Source organism: Staurois parvus, unplaced genomic scaffold (assembly GCF_062004578.1).
Source record: "Staurois parvus isolate SC_StPar_1 unplaced genomic scaffold, SC_StPar_1.0 ptg000049l, whole genome shotgun sequence".
Lineage (NCBI taxonomy): Eukaryota > Metazoa > Chordata > Amphibia > Anura > Ranidae > Staurois > Staurois parvus.
In genome coordinates, this window is record NW_028317845.1 from 1725001 (window position 1) to 1737500 (window position 12500).

Here is a 12500-nt window from a genome sequence, read left to right on the forward strand (position 1 = left end):
CCTGGATACTATGCAAGTATCAATTTCTAGCTAAATCGTTTAAAGGATAAGTTCACCTTTCACAAAAAATAATAAATACACATTTTTTTCAGGTAAAAAAATTTGCATTTTTTGTGTTAGGAGCCTCTAAAGTACTGCACTGGACTGCATACTGTCAATGTATCTGCTTGCTCGTACATCCCGTACAAGCAAGGCGATACATTTGACTGGAAGAATCAATGAAACTACCACAGTGCTCACAGTGCCATGGTAGTTCATTGAGGACTACAAGCAGACAGCCTCTAAGGCTATTGGGACCTGTAGTCTATTCATTCACAGAGGACTGTGATTGAATGACATGGCCGTGTGGGCGGAGCGCTGCACAGCCACTCTGCTTTTGAAAATTGACAGCTAGTACAGCGAACTTCTCCCCGTACTTCTATCATCGGGAGGAGGGGGGGGGGGCAATAGGCAGCAGCTGCAGGATCGGAAACATTTTACATATTCCACCCTAAAAGTAGGTGGAAAATGTAACCTATTCCCAAAGGTGACCTTATCATTTATTTATTTATTTCAGCTACCTTTAAGCTGTAAAACCACAGTTTACATATTTACTGTCCTGGGTAAAGTGTTCCTGGGGTTCTATGGTAGATAATTAAAAATATTTAATTTTATGTTGATCAGACTCTTGCTGTAGTCGTTTTATTTACTGCTCTTTTTTTTGTAAAAAATAATAAAAGGTATAGAATTTTAGAAGATTTGAGACTAGCTGCTTCAGTGAGTGGTAACTTTGAAGCTATTCAGTGGCTTATGTATTAAAAAGAAGTGATTCTGACTTTGTCAAGTGCTGGTAATGATTTTGCCCAAAACGAAGGTGCTTTCTTACCCTGAATTCAATAAAGGTTAAAACAAACTCCTTTAGAGGGAATCCGTAATGGTAGATATATAGAAGCTGCCATTACTGAAATTTTGTGAGTGTGGAGAATATGTGGTTGGCATCCCAATCCTTTCTTTTCTACTGAGAGCCACTGCGCCATAGCAAGCATATACTGTATATAGTATATCAGGTGTCAGGACATTTTGTTTTTCAATTGCTATTTCCTGTCAGTAACTCACAAAAGCCAGAAAAAAAGCTCAGATATTTCTAGCCTTAAACAAGGAGAAGCTAGCCTTGCTTATAGTCACCTTGTAGCACCTCATTGAGAATTTGGGGTTGAGTTGTTTGGGGTCTGCCCAGGGGCAGACTGACAACTCATGGGGCCCCCGGGCAATAGGGGATCATGGGGCCCCTGTGTCCTTGCCCAAACTCAAAAAAGCCTATGAAAAAGGTACCAGGGGCATCTCATGGGGCCCCCTACTGACCCCGGGCCCTCGGGCAGTGCCCGAGTTTTCAAATGGTCAGTCCGCCCCTGGGTCTGCCTCATTCCTGACAAAGTCATTAAATGCCCTTGTTTGCTGGATTCATTTCCTAAGTCCATCTAAAACTAATTCCTTAAACCAAAGGCAAAACTTTTGTTTTTTTAGGTTTGGATAGAGTGGAGAGGGATTAGAACACCAATTAGTTTTTTTATTGCTGTCTGTGTCCCTGTTAGGGAGGTTCGCCTATTCTATTTGTCTTGTTTACTATTCTTGAAAGTGAAAATAAAAGCAAATTCCAAATTTTAGGTTGTTCCCAGAAAATTGGTAGAGGGGGAAATCTTCCAATAGGGACACTAATTCTGGTAACCTGGGGGACCCCAAGGGATTTCCTTAGGCCTAGTTCACACCTGCATTGAAAGCAGGTGTGTGAGGGGCGTTTTTACCGCTCCTCAAATGCCTATGTAAATGATACTATGGGCAGCACACAGTGCTGTTCACATTATCAAAACATGAAGCATTAGCATTGCTTCAAAAGTGAAGCCTCATGTGAAGTCAGGAGGAGTTTGAAGCCTTTCAACGCCTCCCATTCAAGTCTATGGTGACACGCCTCAAACTCACTGGCAGGCGTTTGCGGGGCATTTTCAGTGTGGTTGCGGAGCGTTAATATTATTACAGTTTATTTAGTTTGTGGTGTGGTTTACCGCTTGTCAAACGCTTATAAAACGCTTCAAAACTGCACATAGGTCTTGTTCATACTTGACTAAATTTCTAACTCTTACCAACCGCTCCTATAGCATTAGTATAGGCGGTAAACAGGCGTTATTGAGCTTTAATATGGGCATTAGACAGGAGTTAATGAGCATTAGTATGGGTGTTGGACTGACTTTTTACAAATGTTAAAAACGATTCCCAAACACTCTATGTGCAATTTTGAAGCATTTCATAAACGTTAAAACCACACCACAAACGAAGTAAACTGTAATGTTAATTTGCAGAAATTTCCTCTCACTTCCTGTTTTGGCTGTGGGACAGGAACTGAAGGGAAATCTCCCCAATGGGACACATGGCAGAAAAAAAAACCTGACACTGGCTATAACCCTCCATTACTCTATACAAATTGAAAATCAAAGTTTTGCATATAGTTCCAGTTTTAAATTTGGTTAATGCTAGTATGTCCAGTCATCTCCTGGATCTTAGAATTAACGTATGGGTCCCCAAATATAGGCCAGTTATATTACAACAGCAAAGATAAGGGATTTTCCTCTGACATCCAAGTTTTAAATTTTGCGATCCTGCTACTGAGTAAATAGTTTTTGGCAGATTCTTTGAATACAGTGCAGTGCAGCTTAGCACCCTTCATTGTAATGTACATAATGTATGTTTTTTTTGTTATATTGAGCATAATTAAAATGTGTGCTAAACACCATCAATATTAGTATATCTGATTGCAGCCACTGCACAGAGAGGATCTCCATTGCTTACCAGTGGTCACCTCTTTAGAGCTGACATCAAGAACTGTGGACTTGAAGTCAGTGACTTTTGTGTGACCTAACTTCTGACTCTCTGGATTATGGAGTAGTATAGGCCGCCTCTATGTCTTGTTTCCATAAAGTGGCTAGAACCACCGGAAATATGTTGTCTCTGTCCAGTAGTTTGTTTCCTTTGGAGGCAGCCACTATGACTAAAGTGTTATTACTGCAATGAAAGTAACCCTGTTTTTCTAGCAAAAAATTATGCAAGCCAGCTGAAAATGACAAATAAATTGTCTTTTTTTCTTTTTTTTTCAGATCACACATATACAGAACAATTAGAACCATGAACAATTACTGTTCTGATTACATTATTCACATTTGAGCTGATCTGAAGCTTTAGAAATAGTATACTTAGTTTAAAGCTTCCAACAGGCACAGCAAAAAATGTAGGCTCTTGACAAACCGGTTTAGCTCAGTTGTGCATCAATCAACTTTTTTGTATGGAGTAAAACATATATGAACAGATAATCTTGGGGTACTGGGTGATCTGAATATTTCCTTCATCTCTGGGTTATAATGTAGTTTATGGGAAAAGCGGCCTGGAGATGTTATCTACAGAACTTTGCCATGGCTGACAGCATAACAGTTTATGACATGTTCCGAGACCATGCTATGAAATTACCAAGAAATACCTTCTATGTTACCTCTTCACATCAGGTTTTCTCTTTTTCTTCTAGCGTCTAGAAATAACTAAACAAAAAAAAGTGCAGTTTCAGTAATTTTTGTTTGTATTTTAAATTGCATAATGAAATATGCAGATACAATTATGCAGCTCAGGTTGGGGAAATTTCAGTGGCTATATAACTGCTGTCTGGGGTCATATTTGATCAGTTATCAGTAAAATCTTTCACTGGTATATTCAGTACTGACTAAAAGGAAGTGATTCCATGTGTGATCTGAGGATGACCGCACTCAGACTTTGATGATGATGTAGTACATTTTAGGCAGGATTTGCATCTTTTACAATGTTTTTGCCAAATATGAATTTTCAGCCCTTGTAGCTCATGACAAAAAAACAAACAACAAATATTTCCAGCTCACTTACCAGCCAGCCTGCAACAAACCAAATTACCCTGTCTTACAGTTAAAACAAAGGATTTCGTGTGCACACATTTGCAAATGTATGCGTAATCTGCAGAGGCCACTTCACAGCACCCCAGTGTACTGCAGTCCTACCTAACTCTATAAATTTTGGGAGTCTCCAAAGGTGGAGCACATATATAATAATGGATAGATTAAGGGCAGGTATACATGGAGAGAGCCAATCCTTCCTTAAAGGTATAGGGATGCACTGGACACCCAGCAATAGCACAATGGCAGCGAAGGTATCCAGCGTGTCCCCTCACCAATAAACCAATAATACAAACAAATGGAAACCACCCTAACCTATAACTGGCCTTTACAGCAAGGGGCACATGGAAGGAAAGCTCATGACTAATATTTTACACACGGTTTAAAGGAGTGATTGTCAACTGACTATTATAGGGCATATACTTTATATTGGTATAAGCATTTTGTTTATTAAGTCTGGTGATGACTTAGGAAGGCTTTTTATGGATTTTATATTATTTACCTTTTATTGCAAAATCTGGTTTTGTGACATCTGATTTTCTTATTTTCTTACATTTTCTATGCAGTGTGCAAGTTTAAGTCTCACAAGCGGTGTGCCGTGAGGGCTACAAACAACTGCAAATGGACTACCTTGGCCTCTATTGGGAAAGACATAATAGAGGATGAAGATGGGGTTAGTATGCCTTGCCCGAAGACGTTGTCAATTTGTCTGACTTCTTTTTCTCATGTCACATTGGAGTTTACACTGCTAATGTAGCCTGTGCTAAAGAAAGCTTGTTGCTGTGTTTGGCCTTTCAGGTATCAATGCCACACCAGTGGTTGGAGGGGAACCTGCCTGTTAGTGCGAAGTGCACGGTATGCGAGAAGACTTGTGGCAGCGTGCTGCGCCTACAAGACTGGCAGTGTCTGTGGTGCAAAGCAACGGTAAGACACTAGACCATCCTTTCTCAAACATTTTACCCCCCCAAAGGAACCCTTGAAATAATTTTCAGGTATGCCTGCTAAAGATTACAGCTTTAATATGTTAGCAGTTTCGGATAGAAGCATAAATAGGGTTGGCATACCTAGAGTATTTTGAAGCTCATATTAGGATGCTGTAAAATAAAAAAGTATATTTTCAGTTATAATCACAAAATATTTATCAGTAATAATCCTAAATTTAAAATGAAAAGTAGTCAGTGGCCTCCTTATATTGGTGGTCACTGAGAAGAATGCCACCCTTATGCGCCATTCACATCTCACGATTTGGGATTGTGGACAGTACCGCTGCAATTTTGCCCACGATCCCAAATCGTATGGCAATGGTAGCACAATGCTCTGCTCTTCAATGGCACCCCAAACGTGATGCAAATCATGGCATGCAGTGCCCTTCATATCGCAGGAACCTCTTTTTTGGGTGATTAAACATGCATAGGGCAGCCTAGTCAAGTGAATGAGCTACCCTATGCAACACGCAGAATCGCGTGAATATTGCATGTGAAGTTTGCGTAGCAGGAATGCTCATTCCCACTACACGACTGCTAAAAACATTATTGTGGCATGCTACTGACTGTGCCAAGTCATGCTGGCTTTTTGAACTATGCAAGCAATATCAGATAAGAGGTCAGTTTGCCAGTGTTCAAGAAACCTCTCGCAACCTTTGGAGAAAGCCAAAGAACCCTGGTAGGGAATGGCTGTACTTGACTATTCAAATTTTCTTTGATTGGGATGAGTAATCTGTGTTTTGGCTCTTTCGTGGGGCTTTAAAATGTGGCCATCTTTTTACATTGCTTTTCTTTAGTATCCTAAGTACTAGTTACACTGTTTTCAATTAAAAAGGAGTGGTCAGTGGAAAGCCCTGTGTTCTTCATATATATTTTTGCTGATTCACTATAAAACTATTGAATTGGGTGTATTGAATGAAATGTAACTGTGTGACATTCAAACATTCTCTCTAAATAAACTCTCTATTAAATAGCATGAACTGCTTGTTCCCCTATTTGGATTTTACACATTTTTTTTCCTTTTAATATTGGGGTTGTTTGACTGGAGGTCCAGTGGTGCACCCTCTTCTTTTTTTTTTTTTTTTTCTTTTTGTTTTGGTTTTTATAATTCTCATTAACACTGGCCTTCCTTAAAATATTTGCATTGGCTCATGCTATACTTGCGTGCTCCGTGCAATGGTGTTGCACAGAGTGGCCTCGAGCCTCCTCTTCTGGGGTCCCCCGCCAGCTCTCCATGCTCCTCCTCTTCTCAGTGTTCCACCGTAGGAAACTGCTTCCTATAGACACACAGCTCGTTTTGGCCCCTTCCCCCGTTCTCTGCACACATGATTTGATTCACAGCAGCAGGAGCCAATTATAGACTGAATCTCCACTTTTACTGTAGATTTCTTGCTCTAATATTTATTAATCCACTTCAGTGTTTGTAACAGTTCACCAGTTTATGTGTAGAGAACAAATACAGAATGTTCTGAACTGGTAATTGTGTCACAGATGAACTTTCCTAAACCTGGTGGAGTAATATAGTTTATCACATGTACAGATGTGAGCTGGTTTCCTTCCTGTGTCACTGCCGCATTTTAGTTGTGGCACCAATTGCCAACTCCAGATAATGCCTTTTTCCTGTCTTGCCACCAAAAGACCTTGTACATGCAAGCACCTAAAGGGAGGGGTCCTTGCAGCTTCATGTACAGAGTTTTATCAGGACTCATGGTTCAAGCACAGACGTTCAACAAACTGATTGCACCATTTTTCTGAATGTTTTTTCCAAACAGGTCCCTGTGTGATGTGTTATACTGCTATCTAATGGTAATCCATGTTACACACATAAAATGTAAATGATAGCACCTGTCATTAATTAACGTATTGTATAATGTAATACTGACACAAAACTTTGCTTGAAGTCAAAAGTAAACTGTAATACCTGATTTAAACACAGATTAGACAGTAAGGACCTCATCCACTTGTGTCAATAAATTACATAACTCCAGGCTTTTTAATAGCCTTCTTTCTTTATATTGACAGATATGTAGAGTAAAGATAAAGGATTAAGAGGTCATTGATCTCTATGGAGACCAACAGTAACTACACACAAGTACCAGAGTAAAGGAAGAAGCAGGGAATATTACCTGTTCTATTGCCAGTGTTCTGCGCTTGTGTGCACATTACTGATGTTTCGATGCTGTCATCCCCCTTTGCTTTTGTCAGTTGCTCAGACCCAATGCGTGAATTGCACCCAAAGAAGTTCAGAGAGTCCAGTTAGCATATCATCACAACACTAAACACTCATTCGCATTTTGTTTCTACAGAGTGCAGTGTTTGTCCAACCCCTGTGAACATGAAATCAGAGCACACAAAAAAGTGCACAGAGGATACAGAAACAGCCAAACCTCCAAAGAGGAAGGGCCTGTAACACTAAACTCCCCTGGGCAGAAGGCTGCTGACCTGAGTAAGGTACTCCTTGGTCTGCCTAGCCTGAAGCCAGGTTGACCAGCTCCCTAGGCACTATCTAAAGCCAGTTTACTAGGTACTCTCCCAAAGAGAGACCCCTCCAGCTGGGGAGAGGTAAATAACCCACAGGCCACAGAACTTTCCCCCAAAATCAGGGCAGGCCCCCGATAACCTGCACCTTCCGTCTCTATGCAAACACAAAAAAAACCACGCGTGCAGTGCAAGTGGCCATGAATAAATAGTGCAAAATAAAAATGTGCCGTTTGCAATGACGAGGCCAGTATAAAATTTCCCCCAATAAGATAAAAGGCTTGCCCATGAGGTGTGTGCAAGAAAAGCAAGTAGTGGCGAGTCCTAGTGGCAGTGTAAAAAACACAATGGTGTGCCACTTCCAAAGTGTAATTTTTCAGACACCCCTGGGATGCCAGCCCCAGGGGGCACATCACTGGGAGCCCCATGCCCAAGGGTTCATTCACATGCTACATGCTTTGGCATGCAGCTGTCAGTTTTTTCCTGCATTCAGCTCATAGCACTTTCTGTTTAATTATTGGTTTAACTGTATTTGAAGTGCCACAAAATGACACTTAATTCATGCCTCTGCACTGCAGCAGGGTGACATGAGGTGTCATCCAGAGCACTGCAGAAAACATCACACTAACATTGTGGTGTTAACAGGGCACATAATAAAATTAATTTCTATGTTCCATTGCAGTGATTTGTGTTTATTCAGAGCGGAAAAATGCAAATCACCACGCATAGTGTGAACAAGCTTTTATCAAATGTGGAAAATCATCACGCATAATCTTTAAACATCAGAACGGTACTGCTTAATGGACAAATGTGCAGTTTATAGTACTAATCTATGAATCCATGTGCTAAAGCTTTCAACTTGAACTCGATGTAAAAGAACACTGAATCAGACATCAGTGATTTGATCTTTACATACTGTACACATTTCATGGAGTTTTCTTCTCCAAACCCTGCGGTTCTGATTCAGCAGTATCATAGGCTATGTGGATGGTTGGTATGGAACTGCTTAGGGTAGTATGTTGGATATTTTTTTAATTTATACATCAATGTTTGCAAAACGTGACATTGTCACAAACAGGATGTTAAGTCATTGACAGCTTTTCTTTTTCTCAAGCTGTTAGAGTATAACTGCTGGTAATAGATTGTGTGACATTACATCCGCAAAAGAGGAACTAAAACAGTTCAGGCAATAAGTGTATAAAGGATACCATTGTGAAATAAGGGAATGTGTACAGTCTCTAGGGTGAAGAGAACAAAAGCTAGAGTTGTTGTGTTTTCTGTCTCCAGGTCTGCAGATGATAACATTTCTGGATTCTTCTTTGTTAATCTTAAACTGGCTATACTCTAGTAGAAAAAATTTGTACACCAATTCTAGTTTTATTTGACCGTTTAAAAAATATCATTCAGTTCAAATCCTGTATAATAATACTTTCATTTGCTTTTAATATTTTGGAGTGAATGGACCTTAACTACTTTACCATTGTGCATGTTAGAAAATCGATTTCCATGGTATTCTGCTTGCAAAGGGTCAGTTTGTAAAGTGTTTGCTCCTAAAAATCTCCACTACAGTTAGGTGTGAGGTGTCTGTTGCAGATGACAGAAAAGGAACCATTGCAGGTGGAGATAAAATACAGATCAATGTCAAATAGAAACGTTCAGCCAGCAAGACAGCTCTCCACTACCTCCACTACAATTTAGTACGTCTATTCAGTGAAAGAGAAAATACCTTTTCCCCACTATTGTAGCATAAATAGGGCAATACAGAAGGGATTTTTATAGCCTATATATTTAAACACTGACTGTCACATGAAAGTACACCTAACTCTGCATAGTTATTTAAGTTGACAGTCATAGACTATTTTGGACATGTTGCAGGGTTGGTTCTGTTTTTTGTTATTCGCAGCAGTGTAATTTCTTTTTTTTTTTTTTTAATCCTCTCCTGTTTTGTGTCTCTCTTTCTTGCATGTAACTTGTGATTTTTTTTTATTTTTTTTTTTTAAGGTACATACATCCTGCAAGGAGATTTTACCTAAAAAGTGTCCACTTGGCCAGTGTAAAGTGTCTGTAATTCCCCCAACAGCCCTCAACAGCATAGACTCAGATGGTGAGTGGTGGGATCATGTGCAAGCACAGGAAGTGAGGAAAATCCTTTACAACATATGGTGGAACAGTGGTTTTCCTCTGTTTTGTTTTTTACAGGGTTTTGGAAAGCCACCTGTCCCCCTTCCTGTACTAGCCCTTTGCTTGTGTTTGTAAATTCTAAGAGTGGAGACAACCAAGGTGTAAAGTTCTTAAGACGCTTCAAGCAGCTGTTGAACCCAGCTCAAGTTTTCGATCTTATGAATGGTGGACCCCATCTTGGGTAAGATTTTTCTTTGGGTCATCCACTAATCCCACCTATAATTATCCATTTGAAAAGATTGGCATGCAGTAAATTTAGATGCCCTGTTTACAACCTGCTGCTCTTGATCCTTGGCAACCAGTTGTCTGTGTTTACCGAAGGTACTTGGACCTTCTGCACAGTTTCTGGCTTATTACAGCACAGACTTCCCTCATGGTTTTGTGTCATGTGTCCTAAGAAGATTTAAAAGCAAGACACTTCCCCTCATTCTGTGCTGGGTCAGGTGTCAACAAGGAGCTTGAAATGTTCGAATTGCTGCTCTGTACATCTGTACCTCCATTGCAGGAAGCAGCAACTTAAGCAAGAGCAGGAAAAATATTCATGGTCTCTGCTAGTTAGATGGTTTCTCCAGCATTTGTCTGACCATAAAATAATTTAGTTTTGCTTTGAATTATTTTATCTTTCTCAGTTTATTTTTTCTGTATAGCCTGATGCCTCATTTTTTTTAAACTTTGTTCTGTAATCTTTTATTGTGGATTTTGCAGTAAAAAACATCGGATATGAACACAATCATTTCAGTGGGGCTCTATGATGACAATAATCTCTAGCAATCACCTATAACCTATCTCCATTCTTCTGACATTGGCCTCCTGCTTTCACCCAGTCTCTGACATTTCTGTTAGCATTCCCCCAATCTCTGACCACTTCTGTTAGCATTCCACTAGTCTTTGACAACTTCTGTTAGTATTCCCCCAGTTTCCTACCACTCCAGTAGCATGTCTCCAGTGTTTGACTGTCTCTTGCAATATATCCCTAATCTCTGACCATTTTCTGTAGCATTAGGGTTATTGACTATAATGTGGTGGTGTCAGGGGTCTCATTTGAGGCCCACAATATATTTTATGTAGATCCCCACTAGGTTAGATAACTATATTTTAGCAGTTTTGTTGGAAGTTTGCTTTTAGAAAGTATTGTTTTCCTTGCCTCCGATGCCTAGCGCCTAATTCTGTACAGTGTGTATTTTAGAGGATTTCCACATTCAGCTGAATAGGGAATATTTCCGACACATTTTTTGCCAAAAGCAAAGCAGGCATTTAAAAAAAAAAAAAAAAAAAAACCATGAAAAATGTCTGGGTCCGCACTAATTTTTTCTGTCTCCTACTGCAATCAATATGTATTGATTTAACAGCATAAATCACTGACTTCTACACAGATCATGGTGATCAGTTTTTCATGGAATTCTTTATGCATAAATAATAACATATGTTTTTATTCTATGGTTAATGAGAAGAGGGCATCATGATATAAACTAATAATTTGTATTATTCCTTTAGCTTACGTTTGTTTCAAAAATTCGACACCTTCAGAATATTGGTATGTGGTGGAGATGGAAGTGTAGGCTGGGTTCTCTCTGAAATAGATGCTCTAAATCTTCACAAGCAGGTACGAATAAAATGAATAAATGTTAACGTCAGTGTATGTATTTTAGACACCTTGTAAGTCTCTGTTTTATGTAATAACTAAACCTTCTAATAAACCTTAAAGTGTTACTAAACCCAGGACCCTGCATTCATTATATCTGCTCTCCCACAGTACACACAACATGGAAGTGCAATTATTTTAGTAAATATAAACTGCTAAATACCTTTTCTCATCAGCAGTTAGAGCAGTCTTGTGACTTTAGCAGAGCACTGGTTAAAGCTTGTAGGAGGAGTTTTCTTTATATTCTAGGAGGATGTGAAACCTCTGACCCTCTGTCTGGACAGTGCTGATTGGCCCTGTGCTGATCACATGCACTCTCACAAGAAAAAAAAAAACCTCTCCAGCAATACACACCAATGTATTTCATTATATATATATATGCATGTGACCACGTGTTCAGTCTGCATCAGGTGGTCATTTCAACAAGAGGAGGGGCAGAGAAGAACAGATCAAACAGCCTTTTTACACAATGCAGAGAATTAACCCCTTAGGTTCCACAGTAAGTATAACAAGCATGCTTTACTGCATGTACACACTGATTTTACTGTTGTGGGTTTAGTAACACTTTAAAGTAGAGCTGTGACAAGAGCATGGGCTTCCGTTTATGACCACCATCTAAAGAAATTAGTTGACCTCTGGCTTTACTACTTTCAGTCAGTGCAGTTTTGAACTTTAGACGCTGCATACTTGACCTGACCTCAGACAACTACCATTTTGAAAGAGGTCAGCAATTGCAGCCTACATATTTCTTTTATGACAGATGTCCTTTGAATGATACAGTTTTATAGCTGTGCTGAGTGCAAGGTGTTTCACATTCTTCTTGAATTGTTTTTGTGCAGCTTATTGTTCTCTTAACAGTGTCTGACAGCAGACTGGAGCATTATAGGTTACATTTCACTTTACAAATGCAGCTCTGCATCCAGTATTATCCAATTTGATAACCTCCTCCAGCTCACACAGTATTAGCAGTAATCAGCCAGAAACTCCTCCTTCCACTATTCTCAGTTTCCAGCTGAGAAGTAATGGAGAACCATTTGAAAGGCGCTGCTTACTCTTTCCCTATACATATACACAGTGAACTAATGTAAAAACTCTTGCTTTTGAAAATGGTTTTTATAAGTCATCCACTTTTTTTTTTTTTTTTTTTAAATAATGCAGTGATTTGATATCCCAGCCTAGACAATGTTTAGATTAAGATCATCCAGCAGTTGGAACAAATGCAGTAGAATCCAAAGGGCTGTGCACTTGAAAGCTGCATCCATTTTATTGATAATC

At 39.5% G+C, this 12500-nt stretch overlaps 1 protein-coding gene across 4 annotated transcripts in view; it reads left to right on the forward strand.

Annotated features, from left to right (window-relative positions):
* DGKD (diacylglycerol kinase delta) overlaps positions 1-12500 on the forward strand; it is a 136341-nt gene that overhangs the window by 85805 nt on the left and 38036 nt on the right. For all 4 annotated transcript variants that reach the window (XM_089665748.1, XM_089665735.1, XM_089665741.1 and 1 more), the window contains exons 6-10: positions 4508-4614; positions 4740-4865; positions 9404-9506; positions 9602-9764; positions 11078-11186. In XM_089665748.1, the coding sequence (XP_089521874.1) occupies positions 4508-4614; positions 4740-4865; positions 9404-9506; positions 9602-9764; positions 11078-11186 (608 nt within the window). The remainder of the gene's footprint in view (positions 1-4507; positions 4615-4739; positions 4866-9403; positions 9507-9601; positions 9765-11077; positions 11187-12500) is intronic.